The sequence below is a fragment of the Sceloporus undulatus genome, chromosome 4, assembly GCF_019175285.1.
Source record: "Sceloporus undulatus isolate JIND9_A2432 ecotype Alabama chromosome 4, SceUnd_v1.1, whole genome shotgun sequence".
Classification (NCBI taxonomy): Eukaryota; Metazoa; Chordata; class Lepidosauria; order Squamata; family Phrynosomatidae; genus Sceloporus; species Sceloporus undulatus.
The window spans coordinates 170,583,874-170,602,320 of record NC_056525.1 but is presented as its reverse complement, the minus strand read 5'-3'; the positions used below and the strand labels follow the sequence as shown (position 1 = coordinate 170,602,320).

Here is an 18,447-nt window from a genome sequence, read left to right as displayed (position 1 = left end):
GGCAGCGGAGCCTTCCCGGCGTATTAGACGACCCCCCAACTTTGAAAAAGATTTTAGGGGTTAAAAAGTCGTCTAATATGCCGGAAAATACGGTAATTGTGATGAGGTAGGTGGATTGGGATGCAGAAACAACTACAATTAAGACCAGGGACACACAAAATCATGGAGCTGAAGTTTCTCCAGGGTTTTCTGGAGAATCTCCAGTCTGAACCTGTTGTTTTTGTTGTTGTTTGTTTGTTCATTTGTTTTAAATAAACCAATTGACCCATTTTAGCTCTAGCACCACACTCTAAATTTTGTTTTTGTTTGTTTTAAATGTAGAATTAAAGAAGATTGGAACAAGCCTCTGTTTTTATAGTTCTTTAATTGTCCCAATATTAATCAGATGTCTTGTGGCTTTTAGTATCAGCCAATGAATTTTTGATTTCCTGTATCTTGTATATGTGAGCAAATTTTTAGAGTTCAGAGGACCCATAGGCCTGCTGAATTTGTTATGAAAGAAAGACTGCAGTCTTCCTCCCATCCTTTAGCATCAATCAGCCAGGACTGAGGTTATTTGTGTCATTGTTTGACAAGATAGGTATTTTTTCTTTTTCCAGAAGTTTTTCAGGGAAAGCTAGGATGGAGTATCATCCATATTTGAGATCACAAAGCCAGAAAGGTTTGAAGGAAGAGGGTTTTAATCTCTCCCTCTGAGCCACACTCCGGGGGGGGGGGGGTCCTCCTTGTTGAAGCTTCTACTCACTGTGTGAGAAAATCTACTTCTGAGCAGTTAGGATTAGTTTTGTAGGGTGAGTGGGTAAGGTAAGGAGGAAAGATTACCACTTCACTCACACAATGATCCAAACCAGGACTTGCTATTGCTAATTACTCTATTTTCTTGTTAAAACAATGTGAAAAATCAGGGCTTAGCAATGTGCACTCCTCTAGGTACTGTTAGGCTGCAGTGTTATCATCCCTTACCAGTGGCTAGGGCTGCTGAGAGCTGCAGTCCAACAACATGTGTACATTTTACCCATCCCTGTAGTAACTGCATCTTCTGCACAATGTACTTTTGTTAAAAAGACAAGGCTTAAAGATGATCAGAAACAGGAGGATTGAGAAAGGAAGCTTTGTTTCATAATGGCCTTGTAGTCTCCTGGTTTTATGCAAGTTGTTTTTTAATTACTAAATTCTTTAACAAGCTGCTCTATGAATTCTAGCAAATGAGAAAGCAAGAAATAAAAAATTATTTGAAACACATGGAATAAAGTCATAAGGAGAGGTGGGGTGTGTTGGAGATCAACAACTCCTCTTAAAGTAAAGGAGTACCTTGAACAGCCTGTTGTCAATTAATAATGAACATCCCACTCATATTTTACAAAGTAGCTTCACTACTAGTTGGGGGAGGGTGGGAGTACAGATCAAATCCCCAACCACCCACACCCAGTCTTTTGTGGCTTGAATATTATTGGGTAAATAACGTAGCTATGATACAGACACATTTCCTAATTCAATAAGTGGATCTGGAAAATTCACACACATTGGTGCACACAGAGCATTAATGTGAAAAAAAAGGCACACCATCCAGTTGATAGTGGTTGCTGCTACTTAGACCTTGTGCCTTCTGAAGACACCCTCAGTGATGGTAAGAGAAGCATGCCAACAGTGCCCTTTCAAATCCAAGCTGCAGAAGAAAAGTGTGCTAGTAAGTGTGCTCAGTGGATGGACAGCAAAAAAGAAAAGAAAAGAAAAGAAAGAAAAGAGAAAATACCTTTGCATCTGATGAACGCAAAAAACATTCAGTTTACTTTTCAGTTTTTTTGATTGCTCAGTCCAGAATTCCTGAAATGAACATTCTTATTATGAGTAAGATGCTGAAGTATTAAAACACAGCACAGACACACAACAGCTAAAGTAAAAAGCAGAATACGCACCACTGTATCCTTTTCAAGACTCGCGAGAAACTGTGTTTTCTTCTCAAGACTGATGAGTTCCCGGAGAACAATCTTGTGGAAGTTTCCCAGTTGATTCAGCCTGTTGCAGACAATAATATTCTTTCAGCAAAATAGTGTCAGCCCCTGCTGCCTACTGGTTCAAAATATGTTCCATCACCTAGTTCACTGTTTTCTATCCACCTTTTCATATGTGGCATCTATATTTTTTAGGTGTGGAATCAGTTGCCCAAGAAGCCAGCCAGCTGGATTTGAGTTCCCTATGATTTTGCCTTTAATAACATTATGATCTAACTGGTTATTAATTATATTATGATATAATTGGTTCTACACTGGACTGAATTACTAATAGGATGAATGGCATAATGTAAATGGCTTAAATAAAAATAAGTAATTCAAGAAGCAGATGAAGGAACTGGCTCCATACTTATGTTAACTGAAAGTGCCGAGAACAAGATGTAAAATAATATCAAGTGAAGTATTGTGTCTAATCCACCTGGAAAGAGATTCTTTAGGGACATTATCAGACCTACCTGTTGTCCTGCCACAATCCCACTAGTTTAAAAATGGAAGCATACCAGTTAGGCATCATTTCTTACCATACTTTCCCCCATGATAGCACTTTGGTGATCTATGGTTGTATGATCTGTTTTCCGCACTACCAAATGTCACTTTCTGGGTAGGGGGAACAAGCTGTCACAGTAGCCAACCACCTCCTGGAGCCAAATGCACACATAGCAGCTTGCTTCAGAAAGATGTTGGCAGATGTGATCACTACAAGGTGGAAGGCGAGGGGAGCAGAATCACACCCACTCATACCATGCAACTGTCCGAGAAGTGGAACAGCAGAGGAAGGGACCTATTGCACCTAGGCCGTAATGGAATAGCAGTGAGACTGAGAGCTTATTGATGGGTTTTGGCCATCAGTGAAAAGGTGCATAACAGTAACAAATGGAATGCAAGGCATCAGCAGGAAGGACACAGCATTGTGTGATTAGTAGCAGCCAAAAATGATTTTATTATGTCAAAAATCCTCTTTTTGGTTTGTGTGATGAAAACAACAAGAACAACAACGGTTCCAAATTATGGATAAAATGGGTAAGAAGAACCAGGGGCTTCCAACTTCCTAAAGTCAGGGTTTTTTTCCCCACTTCTGATCCTCCCACATTTTTTTGTACTTCAGTTCTCAGAAGCCTCCACCAGCATGACCAATGATGATGGATGGATTCTGAATTTAAATCCAAATCTGGAGATCTGAAGGTTGAGAATCACTGCTATATTCCATTCCCACTCCCTACTGTAGAACTGCACTTCATATGGGCAACATTCTAGAAAACATAGGGTGAAGGTTTGGTGGTGGTGAGTGCTTTGCCTGAAATATGAAAGGTACAGGATGCTACCTTTGCTCTGCTTCATTAACTTTTAAGAAATGTTTCTTTAAGTGCCTGGATAGCCATGGATGTTGCAGGTAAGCAACATTGTATACAAGCCTTACCACAAATGAATTATAGTCGCCCCTCCATTTTTGTGGGGATCCATTCCAGACCCTCCTGGTAAAACAGAAATTCGCCAATATTCAAGCCTCATTGCCTTAAATCATGGTGTGCGCCCACAGGCACCTACAGGCATACACCCCATTTTGTCCCTCTCTGTTTGCCACCTGCAAATGGGCGAGGGATGCAGACACCAAGTCTGCAAAAACGGAGGGGTGACTGTACTAGCTTTTATGCCTATTGCAAGTATATACACTCTGGCACTAGTAGCAATCACTGTAGAAAATACAGCCACACTTCGGTTACAATGGATGGGCACCACCTACCGGCTCTGATGGATCTGATTCAATAATGCTGATAATTTCTGCTCTGGAGCCTTCAAGGAATTTTGAGTGTAATTCTCAATTGTCTTGTGCCTAGACTAAATGACAGTATCAGTGCATTAGCATGAACAGTTATTAGAGCAGGCAGAAAATATCAAACGGCTATCCTAACTGCAATGAGTCTACCAAGAGACACAGAAAGCATTGGGTTCGAAATTTTAATAAAATACACTTACCCAAAACATTTTTTTCAAGTCACTGTTAAATCTTTCAAATGCAGCAACGACTCCTGAGCCACCAATTTCTTCCTCTAATATTTTGGAGACAAACTCATCATCATTATCCAGATGCTGGCCTGCAAGAAAGAAGAACAGAACAAAAAGCCATAGACTAATTCTGCCTGTCAATCACAGAAATCAAATTGTTACAAAAATGTTGCACAACTTAAGAAGTTGTATACAAAAAGAATCAAAACAAAACAAAAATTCCTTAGATTTTAGCTCAATGTTTTGAGGAAACGCCTACCAAAGCAAAACAAATTTTAAAGGAATAATCTGGGGCTCTTTCACATTACAAAGTTGTAGCACTACGATTCTACTTTGACTATGATGGTTCCACCCTATAGTATCCTAGGATTTGCAGTTTAGGGAAGGGTATTTAGAATACTTTCTGGTGTCACACCAAACTACAATCCCCAGGATTTCACAGGACATACCCCGAACAGTTAAAATGGAAGCATAGTGTGATAACTGTGTAAGGTGAAAGGGCTCTAGTAAAACTTAGAGACTGTGTAGTACAGTTATAGAACAACTTTACAAGAAATGTTACCCAGGTGCCATCCCTATTTGGCACCAGTTGAACACCTTTTTACATACTCAGGCCTTTAAAATAACTTATGTTTTTGTTTTGTGATTTTCCAGATAACTTGAAAGGAATTAAATTCAACTCAGTTACAGAAAAGCTTATTATTTACTTGCCACATGAATAAAATGTTTATGTTAGAGTTCATTTTCATCACCTTTTGGAGTCTCCTCTTCCATCTCTATGGAGTTAAAAAGTTTCCTTGGTTCAAAAGGAATGCTAGTTGACTGCTCACTACTAGGTGTCCTCTCTGTGCATTTTGAGTCCTTCCTATTGAGATCAGGAGACCAGTCTAAACAAAGATAAAATGATACGCTTTATTTATTTATGTTTTGTATACACCTTATACACATAACCTGAAGGTAACTTTATACTGTATACAATATTTTCAATAATTTTGTGAATGAAACAAAGGCCTGGTCCAGACAGGCCAAATGCGGCATGCTGGCAGCATACTAGGGTTAAGGGACTGCAACCACACGGTCCCAAACCCTAGTATGGCGCGGTGTCGTAACAATGGTGGTGCCCTGTGTATGCGGCCGCCACCATTGTGACATAATGGACGCATAGTGTCTGCACATCATGCCGCATCAGTTATGTCACGAGTGTGCCATTGGCACACTTGGGCATAACTGGCACGGCCCAATAAGAACCTCCTTTTTGTGGGTTCTTTCTCTGCAGGGAAGCTGCGCGGTTTAGTGGCTGCGGCTTCCCTGCAGGGAGGAAAAAGGCGCCGGCAGACCTCCCTTTTTAGGAGGTCTGTACCGGGCCATAGTTTGTGTATAGTGGAACCATCAGAAAGCAAAGATGTCACTATCTCAGCCACCATGAAAAAGGTTTTGGATTTTGGAGTATTTTGGAATTTTGGACAAGAAAGATTCAAACCTTACAAAGCTAAACTTTCTTAAAGATAAATGTTAGATATATTAACTTCAAATTAAACTCCATTAAATTTCAATAGAACTTCCACATTAAGTGACCTTAGGTTAATAATAATAATAATAATAATAATAATAATACGTTATTTATATCCTGCCTCTCTGTGCAACACAACCGGGGTGGCTTACAAGTTAAAACAATACCAACCCATATCCCAATCCCCCACCCCTAAAATAACAATTAAACAATACAGAATTAAAACATACTTTAAAATAAGTAATTCAAATCAGGTAGTGGTTATAGCAGAGTTCAGGGGACAACAAGTTCAGGTGATAGTGGCCAGTATCTATTCAGGAAAGGCCTGCCGGAAGAGATCTGTCTTAACAACCTTTTGAAAGCTGTTTAAGATGGTGATGTGATGGATCTCCTCCAGCAGGCCATTCCATAATCTGGGAGAGATTCCCCAAAAGGTCCTCTGGGTGGTAGCAGACAATATAGTTTTCATAGGTTGCAGCAAATTCTTTCCAGAGTGCGCAGGGTGGATTATACAGACATAGGTGGTCCCAAAGATAGGTTGGACCCAAGCCATTTAGGGCTTTAAAGGTGATAACCAACACCCTGTCATTACAATCCTCTGACAGAACAACTCCATCTTTTACAGCACAAGTGGGCAATTCTGGAAGATCTGGATCTTCTACCCTAAGAACAGCTACAGGCTGATCAACCCCTTGTTACTGAAAGTGAAAGTCCACTTCTTTTGATTTTCTTAAAATCCTTTTAAAAAAACTTTTTATTGATTTTTTTAAAAAAGTAAATCAAGGTATGCAGGGACTGTGCACCATGATTTAAAGGAGAATAATGACTGATGCTGTTGTGTCCAACATTCAAACCATTATATTACACAGGCTCTCATAATTCCTGGAGTGCCATGTTTTTAAATGCAAGGATAGAAAAAATTATGGAAGGGAGCAACAATGAAGACCTACTCCATTCTTTATATGGCCTACCCATCCTTTATGTGATCCATCAAGAAACCCATGCTTGCTGCTTTGAAATGATAGCAATTGTTCACATAATCTTATGGACCTAGACTGCAAAGAAGTGAGACGAGGAGGGGCTACTCCTCTCTTCTTGAACAAAAAGAAAGCTAGAATTCAGAGACATAACCATGTTGTTCTGGAATATCAGTATGCAAAAGGATCGTGTAGCATTTTTGAGACTAACTGTGCAAATGAAGTTGTATGCTTGCATTGGGCACCAGTTCACTCCATGCATCTGAGGAAGTAGACCAAATCTCAGAAAGCTTACACTATGACTTCTTTTGAACAGTTAATCTTAAAGGTGCAAATAAAAAAGCTAGTGGTAACATAGTTTTTTGTGGTTTTTGGGCTATTTGGCTCTGTTCTGGAAGAGTTTATTCCTGCAGTTTTGCCAGCATCTGTGACTGGCATCTTCAGATGCTGGCAAAACATCAGGAATAAAGTCTTCCAGAACCTGGCCACATAGCCTGACCCACACAAAACTCTGGATGCCAGCCATGAAAGCCTTTTGATTTCACACTAGTGTGTCAGTTTGGTATTGCCCTCTAACTTCCTCCTCATTTTCCAATACTCATTCTACCTGGAAGCTTCCGCTTAGCTTTGGGGACGTTATCCTTCTGAAGTAGAGCAGTTGTTGCAGCTTCATATTTCTAAGAGGAGTTTAAAAACATAATATAGGAAAATGTTCAGACTGCAATATACTGAAGAGTCACTTTATAGTCCAGCAGTGTAAACGCAACAATGAAGTAATAATGAAATGGTACAGTAGTAACAGCACAATAGATTTATGCCCACACACACTCTATCAGCATATTACAACAGATAATGGCTGCAAATCTGTTAAGGCATTATGCCGGCATAGGCCATTGTGACAAGAGGAAAGGGGCTATTGGTGTAGTGTCTGTGACAACAGGAAGGCATTTACAGAAATATTCTGCCCAGAACCCGCAGGTTTTGTCTGCCTTCCCTTGCCACTGCTACATATTATTCCTGGGGGGAAATGCAGCCACTAGAATACAGCACCAAGAGAATACAGTGTCAATATATGCACACACAGTCACAAAGTCACACAACTATATATTTACTAGGACTTTACCGTGGATCCTCCAGCAACTGCGTAATCGGATGGAGAAGGGCTGTTTAATGGCAAAGTGGCATCCACCATTTCCAAGCCATCTGAAAGAAGAAATTTTAATTTTTTTCTAAGGTACATCAACCATTTCCTTCTTTCTTCTACTCATCAGTATGATAAAATAGAGAGCAGCAACAGGAACATTCAAAACTGATTCCTCATTGTAGTCCAAGTACTTGCAGTAACCCTGGTTTTTCTGCATATTTCAATAAGCTCAGGGAAGAAAGCAGAAGCAAATGCCCAAAGTAGAGGACTTGATAATCTACAAAGTTCTTCACATTCACCTTAGCACTTACAATCAGCCTACAGGAAAGGTCATAAAGCACCATTCAAATCATGCTCTTGGTTTTAGACTGTTGAATGAAAAAATACCACAACTTGGGGCATTTATGAGTAAGCAACGCACTCTTATGGCAATATGTGTGACAAGCACAGTATTCTAAGTGATGTGGAATTATATTGTGATCACATTTTGATACTACTGTGAGTCAACCATTGAGGAATGTATTTTATTAATACTGTATTAATATGCTTATATATATATATATATATATATATATACACACACACACACACACACACACACCCATTAACTATGATAACTATTATATATTCACACATACACAACTATGATAGGGAGAAAGAGAGACAGACACAAATGTTTATTTCCTGACCAAATCCAGAAATACTCTTAAGAATACAAAATAAAGATTATCCTTCTTTAGAGTTCCAGGGACTTAACTTTTCCTGGCCCAGAACAAAACTAAAATATTAAGTCCCATCCCAGGGTACAACACAGTAGGAGCAGATATAAAGGTAATTCAAATGGAGCAAAATGTGTATTTGAAGTATTACATACTTTGTCTAACATGTGAAAAAGGAGTTGAAGAAACACCAACACTATGTTCATTTGTGTTTGACTTCATTCTCTTCTTTGTTTTTTCTCGATGCAGTGCTGAATTCCCCACCTAGAAAAGAAGTTGAGTCTGTTAAGATCATACCAGGCAAAATCTCTGCTAAAAGAGTATTGTGTACTCCATTCCATTCCTCAAATTTAAATGCCACTCAGTAGCCAAAGTGCTATGTGATTCTGACAACATATCTGAAAGTTGAACTGTCTCCACATGACACAGGACCGTAGAGCACTTGGGCTGATTTGGGGGCTTAGCTTACTCTCTCTTATAAAGTATTAGGGCTTGAGAGGGAGCCCTGTAGGCTGGCCTTCAAAAATCACCATCTGAGATAGCAACCAAACTCTTTGGATTGTCCTTGGAGTCTGGTGCTTAGTCCAAGGGTGGCTGGAGAGGTTCACAGCCATGCCTCAGTTAAATCCACATCAAGTTGTTCCCCACCTTCATTTGCTCAGCCGCAGACCTCAAACATTTTAATAGATTCTAGGTCAATAAAAATGGTCTTTGTCTAATCACAAATATTGTAACTGGATTCATTATTTCATTGTTAAGCAACAATGGGTTCCTGAACCATGTGGCAACCATTGATGCCAGGGGCTGCTTGTTGGCCCCCATGAGAGAAAATGGGGATTTACACTTAGCCCATGGAGACTAGTGAAGTCACATGCATAGAGTGAAGGAGGAGGGTATTTAAGGACCACTCATTCCCTCACATTCCCCTTTTCTCCAGGACCTACCCACCTGTCCTCACTGCAGAGTGAGCATTGCTGGTCATCTTGGACTGGGTAGAATTCCCCCCCATTTACCTGGGGTTTTTCACCTACTCCATACTGTAGCTGTTGGGACTTTGACAATTGGCATGTGTGGTGCCATTAAATAGGCATCTTTGTGGCAGGTAGTGGTGGTGCGGGGGGGAGAAGATATCAGATCAGTATACATCTTGGAACCCCCTTGTTGTGAAGGTTTGGGCTCTGGAACTTTCTCCATGGGTCGCAGGATTGGAGGGGGACTTGTGAAAGAATTTGCTTTTGGGGATTACTTGTTTTTATAGAGTTGGAGGACTTGGGAGTGAGCCCTCCAGGTTGACGATCCCAAATGACCACCCAGGATAACCAATCTCTTTGGGTTGCCTACAGGGTCTGGTGTTTTGCCCAAGGGTAGCTGAGGAGGTGTTATAGCTTGACAGCTATGGCTCATTTAAACCTGCACCAGGTTGCTGCCCCTTCATTTGCACAGCCCAATGTTTGCTCAAACATTTAAATAGGTTCTAGAAAAATAAAAATAGCCCTTGTTTAATCCCAAGTATTATGTCTGGTCTCATTATTTCATGGTTGGTCAACAAATCTGGTCTAAGTTCTTGAAGAAAAAACACTTATTCACCTCAAGAAATATTCTATGCTTAGGATATAACAAATAAATCTAACTATGATACAGTGCAATAGGACATTGTAATTTCTTACCAGAGAATTATGAATACTTAGACCAAAGGAAGCAAACACTTAGGCTTCTTCACATAACAGCTATTAAGTACCTATTTTCCAATTCTTAGAGTAAGAAACAACACTTTGAGATGTTCATTTTAAAAAAAGGTTTTTTTTCCTGAAAGAAATACACAACTGATGCAAAGAACAATGGAGGCTCCCAATGTATAATAGGGAATGGCAAAATGTGTAGATGTATTTCCAGGCAAGAATAGGGCAATCATGGATTTCCACTGCCTTCCATTCTAGAGTACCAGTGCTTTATGGTCCTGTTTTGGAAATTGTGACCCTTTTCTAGCTGGTATTCCACGGTATGACTGTTGTGGTATGCTACGGTGCTAAACCATGTCATAATAAGTTGGTTTATGACATTATAAACTGTTGGTAGATTTTTGCATTTTCTTTCCCCTTCCTTAGATAGATAAAAAAATTCCTGCATACAAACTCTCCTCTCTCTCTCTCTCTCTCTCTCTCTCTCTCTCTCATTCAGACTAACCATGTGATTTAGGTAACTACCCTTTTGGGAGTGACATTCTTTCAAAGCTGTTGTGTTTCCATCTGCTCTCTCAACTTTCTTTGGAAAGATGGTGAGATAAATATTTCTTTTACCTGAACTGATTGCCAGATAGATTAAGATATAGCTTCTATGTAAATATAGATTAAAGCCATTGATTAACTTGTTTTAAACTACAAACTGTGTGTTTGTTGTTTTTGGAGTCTTGGTTGGAAAGCATAGTTAGAAAACAGCACATTTTTGCTACACTGCTAATTTAAAGCTAGATCCTAACAGGCTTGGCTTTGACTTTTTTGATATTCAGTATTTTTGTTTCCTTAGCCAAGGCTGAAGCCTTAGGAAATGTAAATTAACCCACAGAAATTCCTAACAGGATGCCAATGTTTAAACACATTTTCAAGAGGAGGTGTCCACAGCTTTCATCAGATTCTCAAAATAACACACACACAAAAACGATAAGAACTGATGAAACAAAGCTTAGTATTTTGCTTTAGTATAGTATAGGACAAGTCCTATATTTGTCTCCATTCTTCAAAGGTTCAGATTTTTTATTGCCCTTTAAGAATCCTACCTTCATTGGAGTTGGCATAGCATTTGTAGTTTGGGGGTACCTCTGCATTCAACGCTGAGCCTGGAAGCTCAGGTATCAGCAGTGACCAGAAGTGTTTTTGCACAGCTAAAACTCATGTGCCAACTATGCCAGGTTGTTAACTGGAGCTGACTACAGGGAGCATACAATTCCCTTGTTGCAACAGCTCCATTGGCTGCCAGTCCATTTATGGGCATATTCAACGTGCTGGTTTTGACCTATAAAGCCCTCTACGGCTTGGATCCAGGCTATTTGAAAGACCGTATCTCCCTGTATGAGCCCACCAGAGTATTGGGATCATTGGAAGAGGCCCTTCTCTCTATCTCACCACCCTCTCAGGCTCATTTGAAGGGAACAAGAGAGAAGGCCTCTTCAATGGCTGCTCTCAAGATTTGGAAATCTCTCCCTAGAAAGGCATGATGACTCCATCCCTGCTATCCTTCTGGTGGCAGATAAAGACATTCTTGTGCTGGCAGGCCTTTGCAAATTGGTAAGGGTTGGGAATGTTGTGCTAATTAAATTTTAAGGTTTGTATTTAACACATTCTATTTTAATTCATAACTTTTAAAATTTTTAAAACTGTTTAATTGTTTTTTAAATTGTATATTTATACATTTTAATGTTGTACTCTTTTTAAATTGTATTGTTTTAAATCTGCTGTTCGTCACCTTGACTAGGAGAAAGGTGGGATATAAAAAATAATAATAAGAAGAATACGAATAACAAGAATAATTCACAAAAGATAAACAAACAGCAAAGCTGTAAAATGAGGCATGATGTGATGGAAAGCAGATCGTAATAATGCTTCAATTGAAGACACATGGGGCTTTCTGACTGTGTGAAGCCCCAAAGCTAACCAGGCCACAGTCAAATTAATAACAATATCAGAACAGTACATCAAATTGAATTCTGAAAATTCAACATACTGGCATCCACATACAGCTTCAGAACAAATAAATCAGTGTTCAGCATTTCTTTACCTTTTTTTCATGATGACCACTGTCACTACTTTGAGAAGACAATGGCAAGACTAGAGGGGGAAAGGACAAACAGAAAATAACCATTATGCACAGTGCAGACATGACATGGTTTCACAAACTTGTTAATTTGAGTAACAAGAGTAATATTTCCTAAGCACTTCCTGCTGACTGAGTAAAGCTCTCATACTCAATAGCCGGACACCTTCATTTTCCAAGTTAATTTTTGAGATCACTAAGCTTTCAATTAAATGTTTTGACTTGAATAAAAAAGAACAATAATTTATCAGCATGCTACCATTTACTGGTATTAAAATGCTAGTTATATCAAAGCAGAGCTTATTGCTTTGCTGCAGTAGGAAACAAGAGCTTAGTATGCAATACACTTACTCTAACTTATAAGACTGTAATTCTACTACCGCAAGTGCATCTTTCAGCATGTGTGTTCCCACAATGCAGAATCTCAAGCTTAGTTATCACACAATCTATAATAATAAAAGAGAATGTCTATAGCCCATCTTCTGTGGCAAACAAAACACACTGGCAAAATCTGAGTCTTTTGGGTTGTTATTCAAGTTGCAGTGCCAGTTTCAAAACAAAGAGTCAAAATTTCATACAGGAGGCAATTGGGGAAGGTGACTCAGAGTTTTTCAGATCATTTTTGGCTGTGAGCAAAGTTCCAATGGCCACTTTGATACCAAACTTCCAGGGGATTGAAACCTCGTCTCCAGAGTAAGAATCCAACACTCAGCACCACACTGGCTCTCATGTCTGCTGCACTACTGTTAATATTCTTGAGTGAAAGTATAGATAGGGACTAAATACCCTGTATTTCCACCAAATTCTGTCTGATCTTGCCCTGGTTAATACTTGATGGGAGAGTGCCAATGGATACCACATGCTGTAGGCTGTATTTCAGAGAAGGAACTGGCAAAACCACCTCTGAATATTCCTTGCCTAAGCAAACCCTAAGAAATTTATGGGTTTGCCATAAGTCAACAGGTGACTTGAAGGCGCACACACACAACGTATGGGCCCAGGTAGTGGCAGATACACTTCACATTTTACTCATTTTTAACACAACTGCTTCTTTTAGATCCCAGCACCAAGCCTTTGTTTTGTACATAAATGAAGAAGAGACCAGCCTCCCTCCCACTGCCACACATTAACTACCAGTCAGTATGTTGTCATGGACATATATTTTAACAACAGATAGCATATCTTCAAGTCATGTATGTAATTTTGCATTGTTCCTGTTTTATTATTATAGGACAGTTGTAACAAAGCAAGCCAAGCCACAGGAGAGGCTGAGATAAAAATCTAAGGAAGGCCCTGAATATCTAACCTGGTAGGCTGTAGCTGTAATCATTGCATACCTATTTGGAAGTAAGTGCCACTGAACTTACTTTGGTTTGTTTTCAAACCAAAAAAAAATCTGTCTATATCCCTTATATATGTAGCAAATTTCTTAACAGATGGGTAATTTAAAATCGTGTACAGTACTTTAGAATATAGACCAATCTTACCTTTTAAAATACTTCTGACCCTTTGCCTTTTATGAGTATAATCAGCTATCTTAGGTGCTGTTTTTTTCTGAGAGTTGAGGATCCAGCTTTTCTCACTTGTGCTGGTACTTGGACTTTCCTTGTTACTTTCTGAGAAGAGATGACTCTTGTAGTTGGCAGACTTTAAAAAGGTGAAGATGAGAGTCAGCTCCATCCTGGACTGGATACATCCAACCCATTCACCCAAGAAGCCTCTCAAAGCTAGCATTAACACATACGGCCAGTTCAATAAAAGCCATTCTTAACAGCTCTTACTTCACAATTTTATTTTCCTCAACAGGTAAAGAGAAGCATCTTTTTGTGTTGCTAATGGACTTTAAATTTTATTTCCTGGACTTTAAGGCTCTTTGTCTCCCAGAGCCCACATGACAAAATGGAATGGCCTCTGCCTGCATGGATATGCCTCCATACCATGTTAACTCAGAATAACAGCAACATCTTGACAAAATGTAGGCTTTATGTAGATTTTATCATCATTATATTTTTTCTTTCTCCTGTATGATTTGTAATACCTTTGCCTGATGAAGTAGCCAGTGGAGCTTTCAAAGCTTGCATCATGTACTTTGTGCATTTTGGTTGGCCCAATAAATGTATTGTTGTTTTGTGAATTTTGGATGTTAGGGAAAAGTAAGTTACCTAAAATATTCATGAGTCCCCTTTCTACTTAGAAGCAGAGAAATCAAGGTGGTGTACAAGATTTTAGTGGTTAAAATAATTAGCACATACAGACTTGCTCACACTCTTAAAAACAGACATGATCAATTTACATCCACAATGTGAGTGGCACTGAATCCAGATGCTTCTAAGAAGCAGGGCTTGCCAAAACACAATGCTTCTGAATGAGTCTGGAGTTCATGAAGTATTTTATGAGTAACAGAGACACTTGAACTGTAGTGCTGATAAAATGTTTAAGTCTCCAGGAAGAACAAATTTACCACAAAATTTCAGGATGTCTGAAATCATTCATTTTTTAAATCCTCATTCCTAGTCTAAAGGACTACTAAAGTGAGTACATTACCAGCCTTCTCTCAGACTTGCTTGTTTTCATACTTGTTTTTTCAAATCTTGTTTTTTCAAAACTCCTATGTACAGTAAACGAAACAGGTTAAAGAGACAGCAATAGATCATTAGAAAAAACATTTAAATGTACAACTTTCTGCAGAGATCTTGCGTGTGATGTTGTCATATTAGCAGAGCTTTTTCTGTACCTTGCAGGGGATCTGCAATACACTTCTGTTCTTTTGTCTCATTTGGCTTCATTTCTATTAAGAAGCACATAGAAAATGTGCCAGAGAGAAAAGTTTGCTTTTCTCTGGGTTCTGGCTTTACCTAATGTCACTAGGGAAGTAAACCATTTGGAAGTAGGCTGTCTCTAGGGCTTAGCCAACCAATTTTTTTTCCCTGGAGTTCTGATCTGGTACAAAACCACAGCAAGTGTTCTCCCATCATATGTAAGTGGACAATGTGTGGCTCTTCAGATGCTTTTGGACTACTATTCCCATAATCTCTTGCTGGCAAAGTATGATGTGGAATGGTAAGAGCTGTAGTCCAACACCTAGAGATACAAAATGTCCACCATGCTTGCTACAGCTGAAGACGTTTTAAAGTGGAAACAGTGTAGTACAGTGCACCCTCCCCATATGTGGGGGAATCCGTTCCAGATCCCCCCGCCCCGTGTAGGAGGGAAAACACATATGCTCAAATCCCATTTGTTTTAATGGGGGAGTGCTCCCACGTGCTGCACAGTGTATGTGTGTGCACTATTATATCACCCGTGGCTTAAGGTTAAAACCATATATGGCACGCCCGCATATGGTGCAGGTGCACTGTATCTAAGGACTGTTCAGATCCATCTTTGAAACTTTTATGAAACAGATCTATTTAGGTAATCCTGTATAATCTCAGGAAGTGTTTTCCAAAGAAAACAATATGATGGTCCATCTCAATATGAACTGTTGTATGATTTCATGTCATTTCTGACCAAGGGCAACCCTATGGCAAAGGTTTTCTTGGCATGATTTGTTCAAAGAAGGTTTGCCATAGCTCTCCTTGGAGATTGGGATAGTGTGACTTGCTCAAAGTCACCTAGCAAACTCTCCATGGCAGAATGGGGATATAAAGCCTTGTCTCCAAATTCCTACTGCTACACCCAAACCACTATGCCACACTGGCCAATTCAAGAGTTAATACCAATTATTTCACTCCCCACCTGCCAGATTCAAATAGTTTTGATCTTCATTCAGATCAGTAAATACTGTTCATCAATCCCAGTCTAGATGTTCTGAGCAGATTACAAAAATTTTTAATACAACCAAAAGAAAAAAAGTTTACACTCCAGAACCCCTTTTCACTGTTTTTTCCAAAATGAGAGCATCTCAAGACAGCCTCTCACTGTTCAAACTGCTACAAAACTCACATAATCTGAAGTCCTTTATTCCTCACTCTATCCATTTCTTTCAGCTTTCCCTATCTCTTTCTGGCATGTCACCTAGCTAATGGGATGCATTTCATAATTTGACTATAAAATTACCTATACCTGCGTAAAGTAGACTTCTGGAAAAATACTTTTTGCTTCATTTCAGAAATCTGAAAGCAAATTGAATTTTAAAAATGAGTATTTCAAATGGGATATTTAAAAACTGGAGAAGCACAACAATTTACAGGTAAAATTAGAGATGGACAGTATATGCAAAGACCAAAACGCTTGATTATTTGTGTATGATTCAGCCAGAAAAGGCAAGGTTCCAAATGTAACTATTAAATCATGTCTCCCATTTATTTCCTTATAAGTAAATCTTAGAGGAGGTACCTCTGTGGACTTTCCTTCCACAATGCCAAGGACATTGTTATCAAAATAGCCTAGATTAAAAACTCATTGTTAAGTTCCTTGCAAAAAATTAAGTTAACATTATTGGAAACAAGGGTACTGAATCTTCCTTTGCAAAGTTGAAAAAGTGTTTGAAATTATGAAGAAAACTTGACTTGCAAACCCATTTGGGGGCATCTGCCAAAGCTCTGGAATTTTTCCTTGCCCTGCTTTCCACATAAGCAGCACCCCACATGGAGTATCTGTGTCCATTGCTATGAAATTTGAAGTGGCAGAAGGCCATGTCCAGTTTTGTTAAATGCCACTTGAGAGCATATATTACACTTAAATAGACAATTGCACCCCCAAGAGCCCTCCAAAAGGCCCAGTTGTCCAGTTCTTGGCCAGTTGGGAAGTGATAGGGGTCATAGGGAGAGCTGCACAAAATACTTCCATGGGTTCTGCAGCAATCTGTGAGTCTCCTGTAATACTGCAGTGAAAATCTTAATGATGAACTTTTATTCTATGTATTATTAAGAACATATCTATTTATGCCACCAAAGTTTTACACTGTCTTCTTTTAACCAAATTCGAGATGACTGAGAAGTGGGAGGCGCTGTAAAGACAGATGTAATTAACTTGACTTGCAAACCCATTTGGGGGCTGATAAATATCTGATAAAATTTGTTTATAAGAAATAGTCCTTTGAAAGTGTTTTCTAATGATGTTTCTTACCATCTTTTGCACCATAGGGTCAGAAGAGTTTTCAAATTCATATGGATCTTTCCTGAAATAGACAACTGAACTTTGTAAGTCTCATAAAAATATCAAAGGAAGACATATTTTTATAGCTAGTTAACTATATGAAATCCAAAGATGCAGACTCCACAAAGCTATAAAGGCAGCTTTCCAGAAAAATGACTATTTCAGCTTTTTAACTTTTTGCCTGATTCATAAACTGTTATATAAGGTCATTGATACAGCTATTTTAATACTGCTCTCACTGACCAGAAGTGGCTTTCCTGGTTTTCACACAAATTGACTTCAATATCACCTGCTATGTGATTCTTCCAATTGAAGATGTTGAGGATTGAACATGGGATCTTTGCCAGTAAATGTGTGAGAAATATCACTCACTTATGACCTTTCTTGTTAGGATTCCTGACTGACATTTTAAGTAGAACTCCTCCTTCTACTTGGTGGCCATCTCTGCCAAAATTCTTGTGCTATATTTTAATGTATCCATGGCATCATATGATCAGCCTTTATTATGTGAAGGCATAGCAGACTTCAGTGCATTTCTCTCAAATGGTAAATAGTTTTTTTCACTATGCATTTTATTAATAAATTGGATAGGCTATCCCAGCACCTATGTCACATCCAAAAGGTAACATCAACTGGTGCTTAAAAGTTATATGAACAGAGAGTATAGCTTCCTACATACATTGTTCCATCTTATAAAATCAAGATTCTCAAATACCGCCACAAAAAAAAGGGAGTGGGTGTTCACACATGTACACATCCACAAAACAGAATTATGACTTTGGCCAACTTATACTTTTTTCTGAACCACTACTGACAATGAACATTCAGACATATACATATTTATATGGCCATACATCCCTAAAGGATTAAATGGCATTTTTCCTTTGTATCTACTATGCTAGGGAGTGATTTGAGAGTACTTGTAGCATTAGATATTTACACCATCTCTTTTTTAAAAAAAGCAAATCTTACTTAACATCTGAGATTTGTTTGCTTGGACTTCTTGCTCTGTTTGTCTTCTCTAATTTATCTTCCTGAAAAGAAAACACATTATCAGTCAGTTTTGATGCAAAGAGTTTTGGGCCAGCCTGAAACAACTGAAAACCTTCAACCAAATATAAGCCCCAGTTGATAACCTAGAACCAAAACATAGCTTTTCTCTTGGGTCAGCCCTAGA

The 18,447-nt window shown here is 38.9% G+C and overlaps 1 protein-coding gene across 2 annotated transcripts in view; it reads right to left on the bottom strand.

Moving 5' to 3' along the window:
- LOC121927681 (synaptonemal complex protein 2-like) overlaps window positions 1-14,777 on the bottom strand; it is a 22,175-nt gene extending 7,398 nt beyond the window's left edge. The window contains exons 1-11 of one of the 2 annotated variants that reach the window (XM_042461500.1): window positions 14,718-14,777; window positions 13,661-13,820; window positions 12,138-12,187; window positions 8,522-8,630; window positions 7,627-7,706; window positions 7,111-7,180; window positions 4,769-4,903; window positions 3,987-4,105; window positions 3,754-3,848; window positions 1,917-2,016; window positions 1,754-1,824 (exon numbers count right to left, since the gene is read on the bottom strand). In XM_042461500.1, the coding sequence (XP_042317434.1) occupies window positions 1,754-1,824; window positions 1,917-2,016; window positions 3,754-3,848; window positions 3,987-4,105; window positions 4,769-4,903; window positions 7,111-7,180; window positions 7,627-7,706; window positions 8,522-8,630; window positions 12,138-12,187; window positions 13,661-13,820; window positions 14,718-14,747 (1,019 nt within the window). In that variant the 5' untranslated portion in view covers window positions 14,748-14,777. The remainder of the gene's footprint in view (window positions 1-1,753; window positions 1,825-1,916; window positions 2,017-3,753; window positions 3,849-3,986; window positions 4,106-4,768; window positions 4,904-7,110; window positions 7,181-7,626; window positions 7,707-8,521; window positions 8,631-12,137; window positions 12,188-13,660; window positions 13,821-14,717) is intronic. The other variant, XM_042461501.1, reaches the window with a different exon arrangement.
- Between the last annotated feature and the right edge of the window lie 3,670 nt (window positions 14,778-18,447).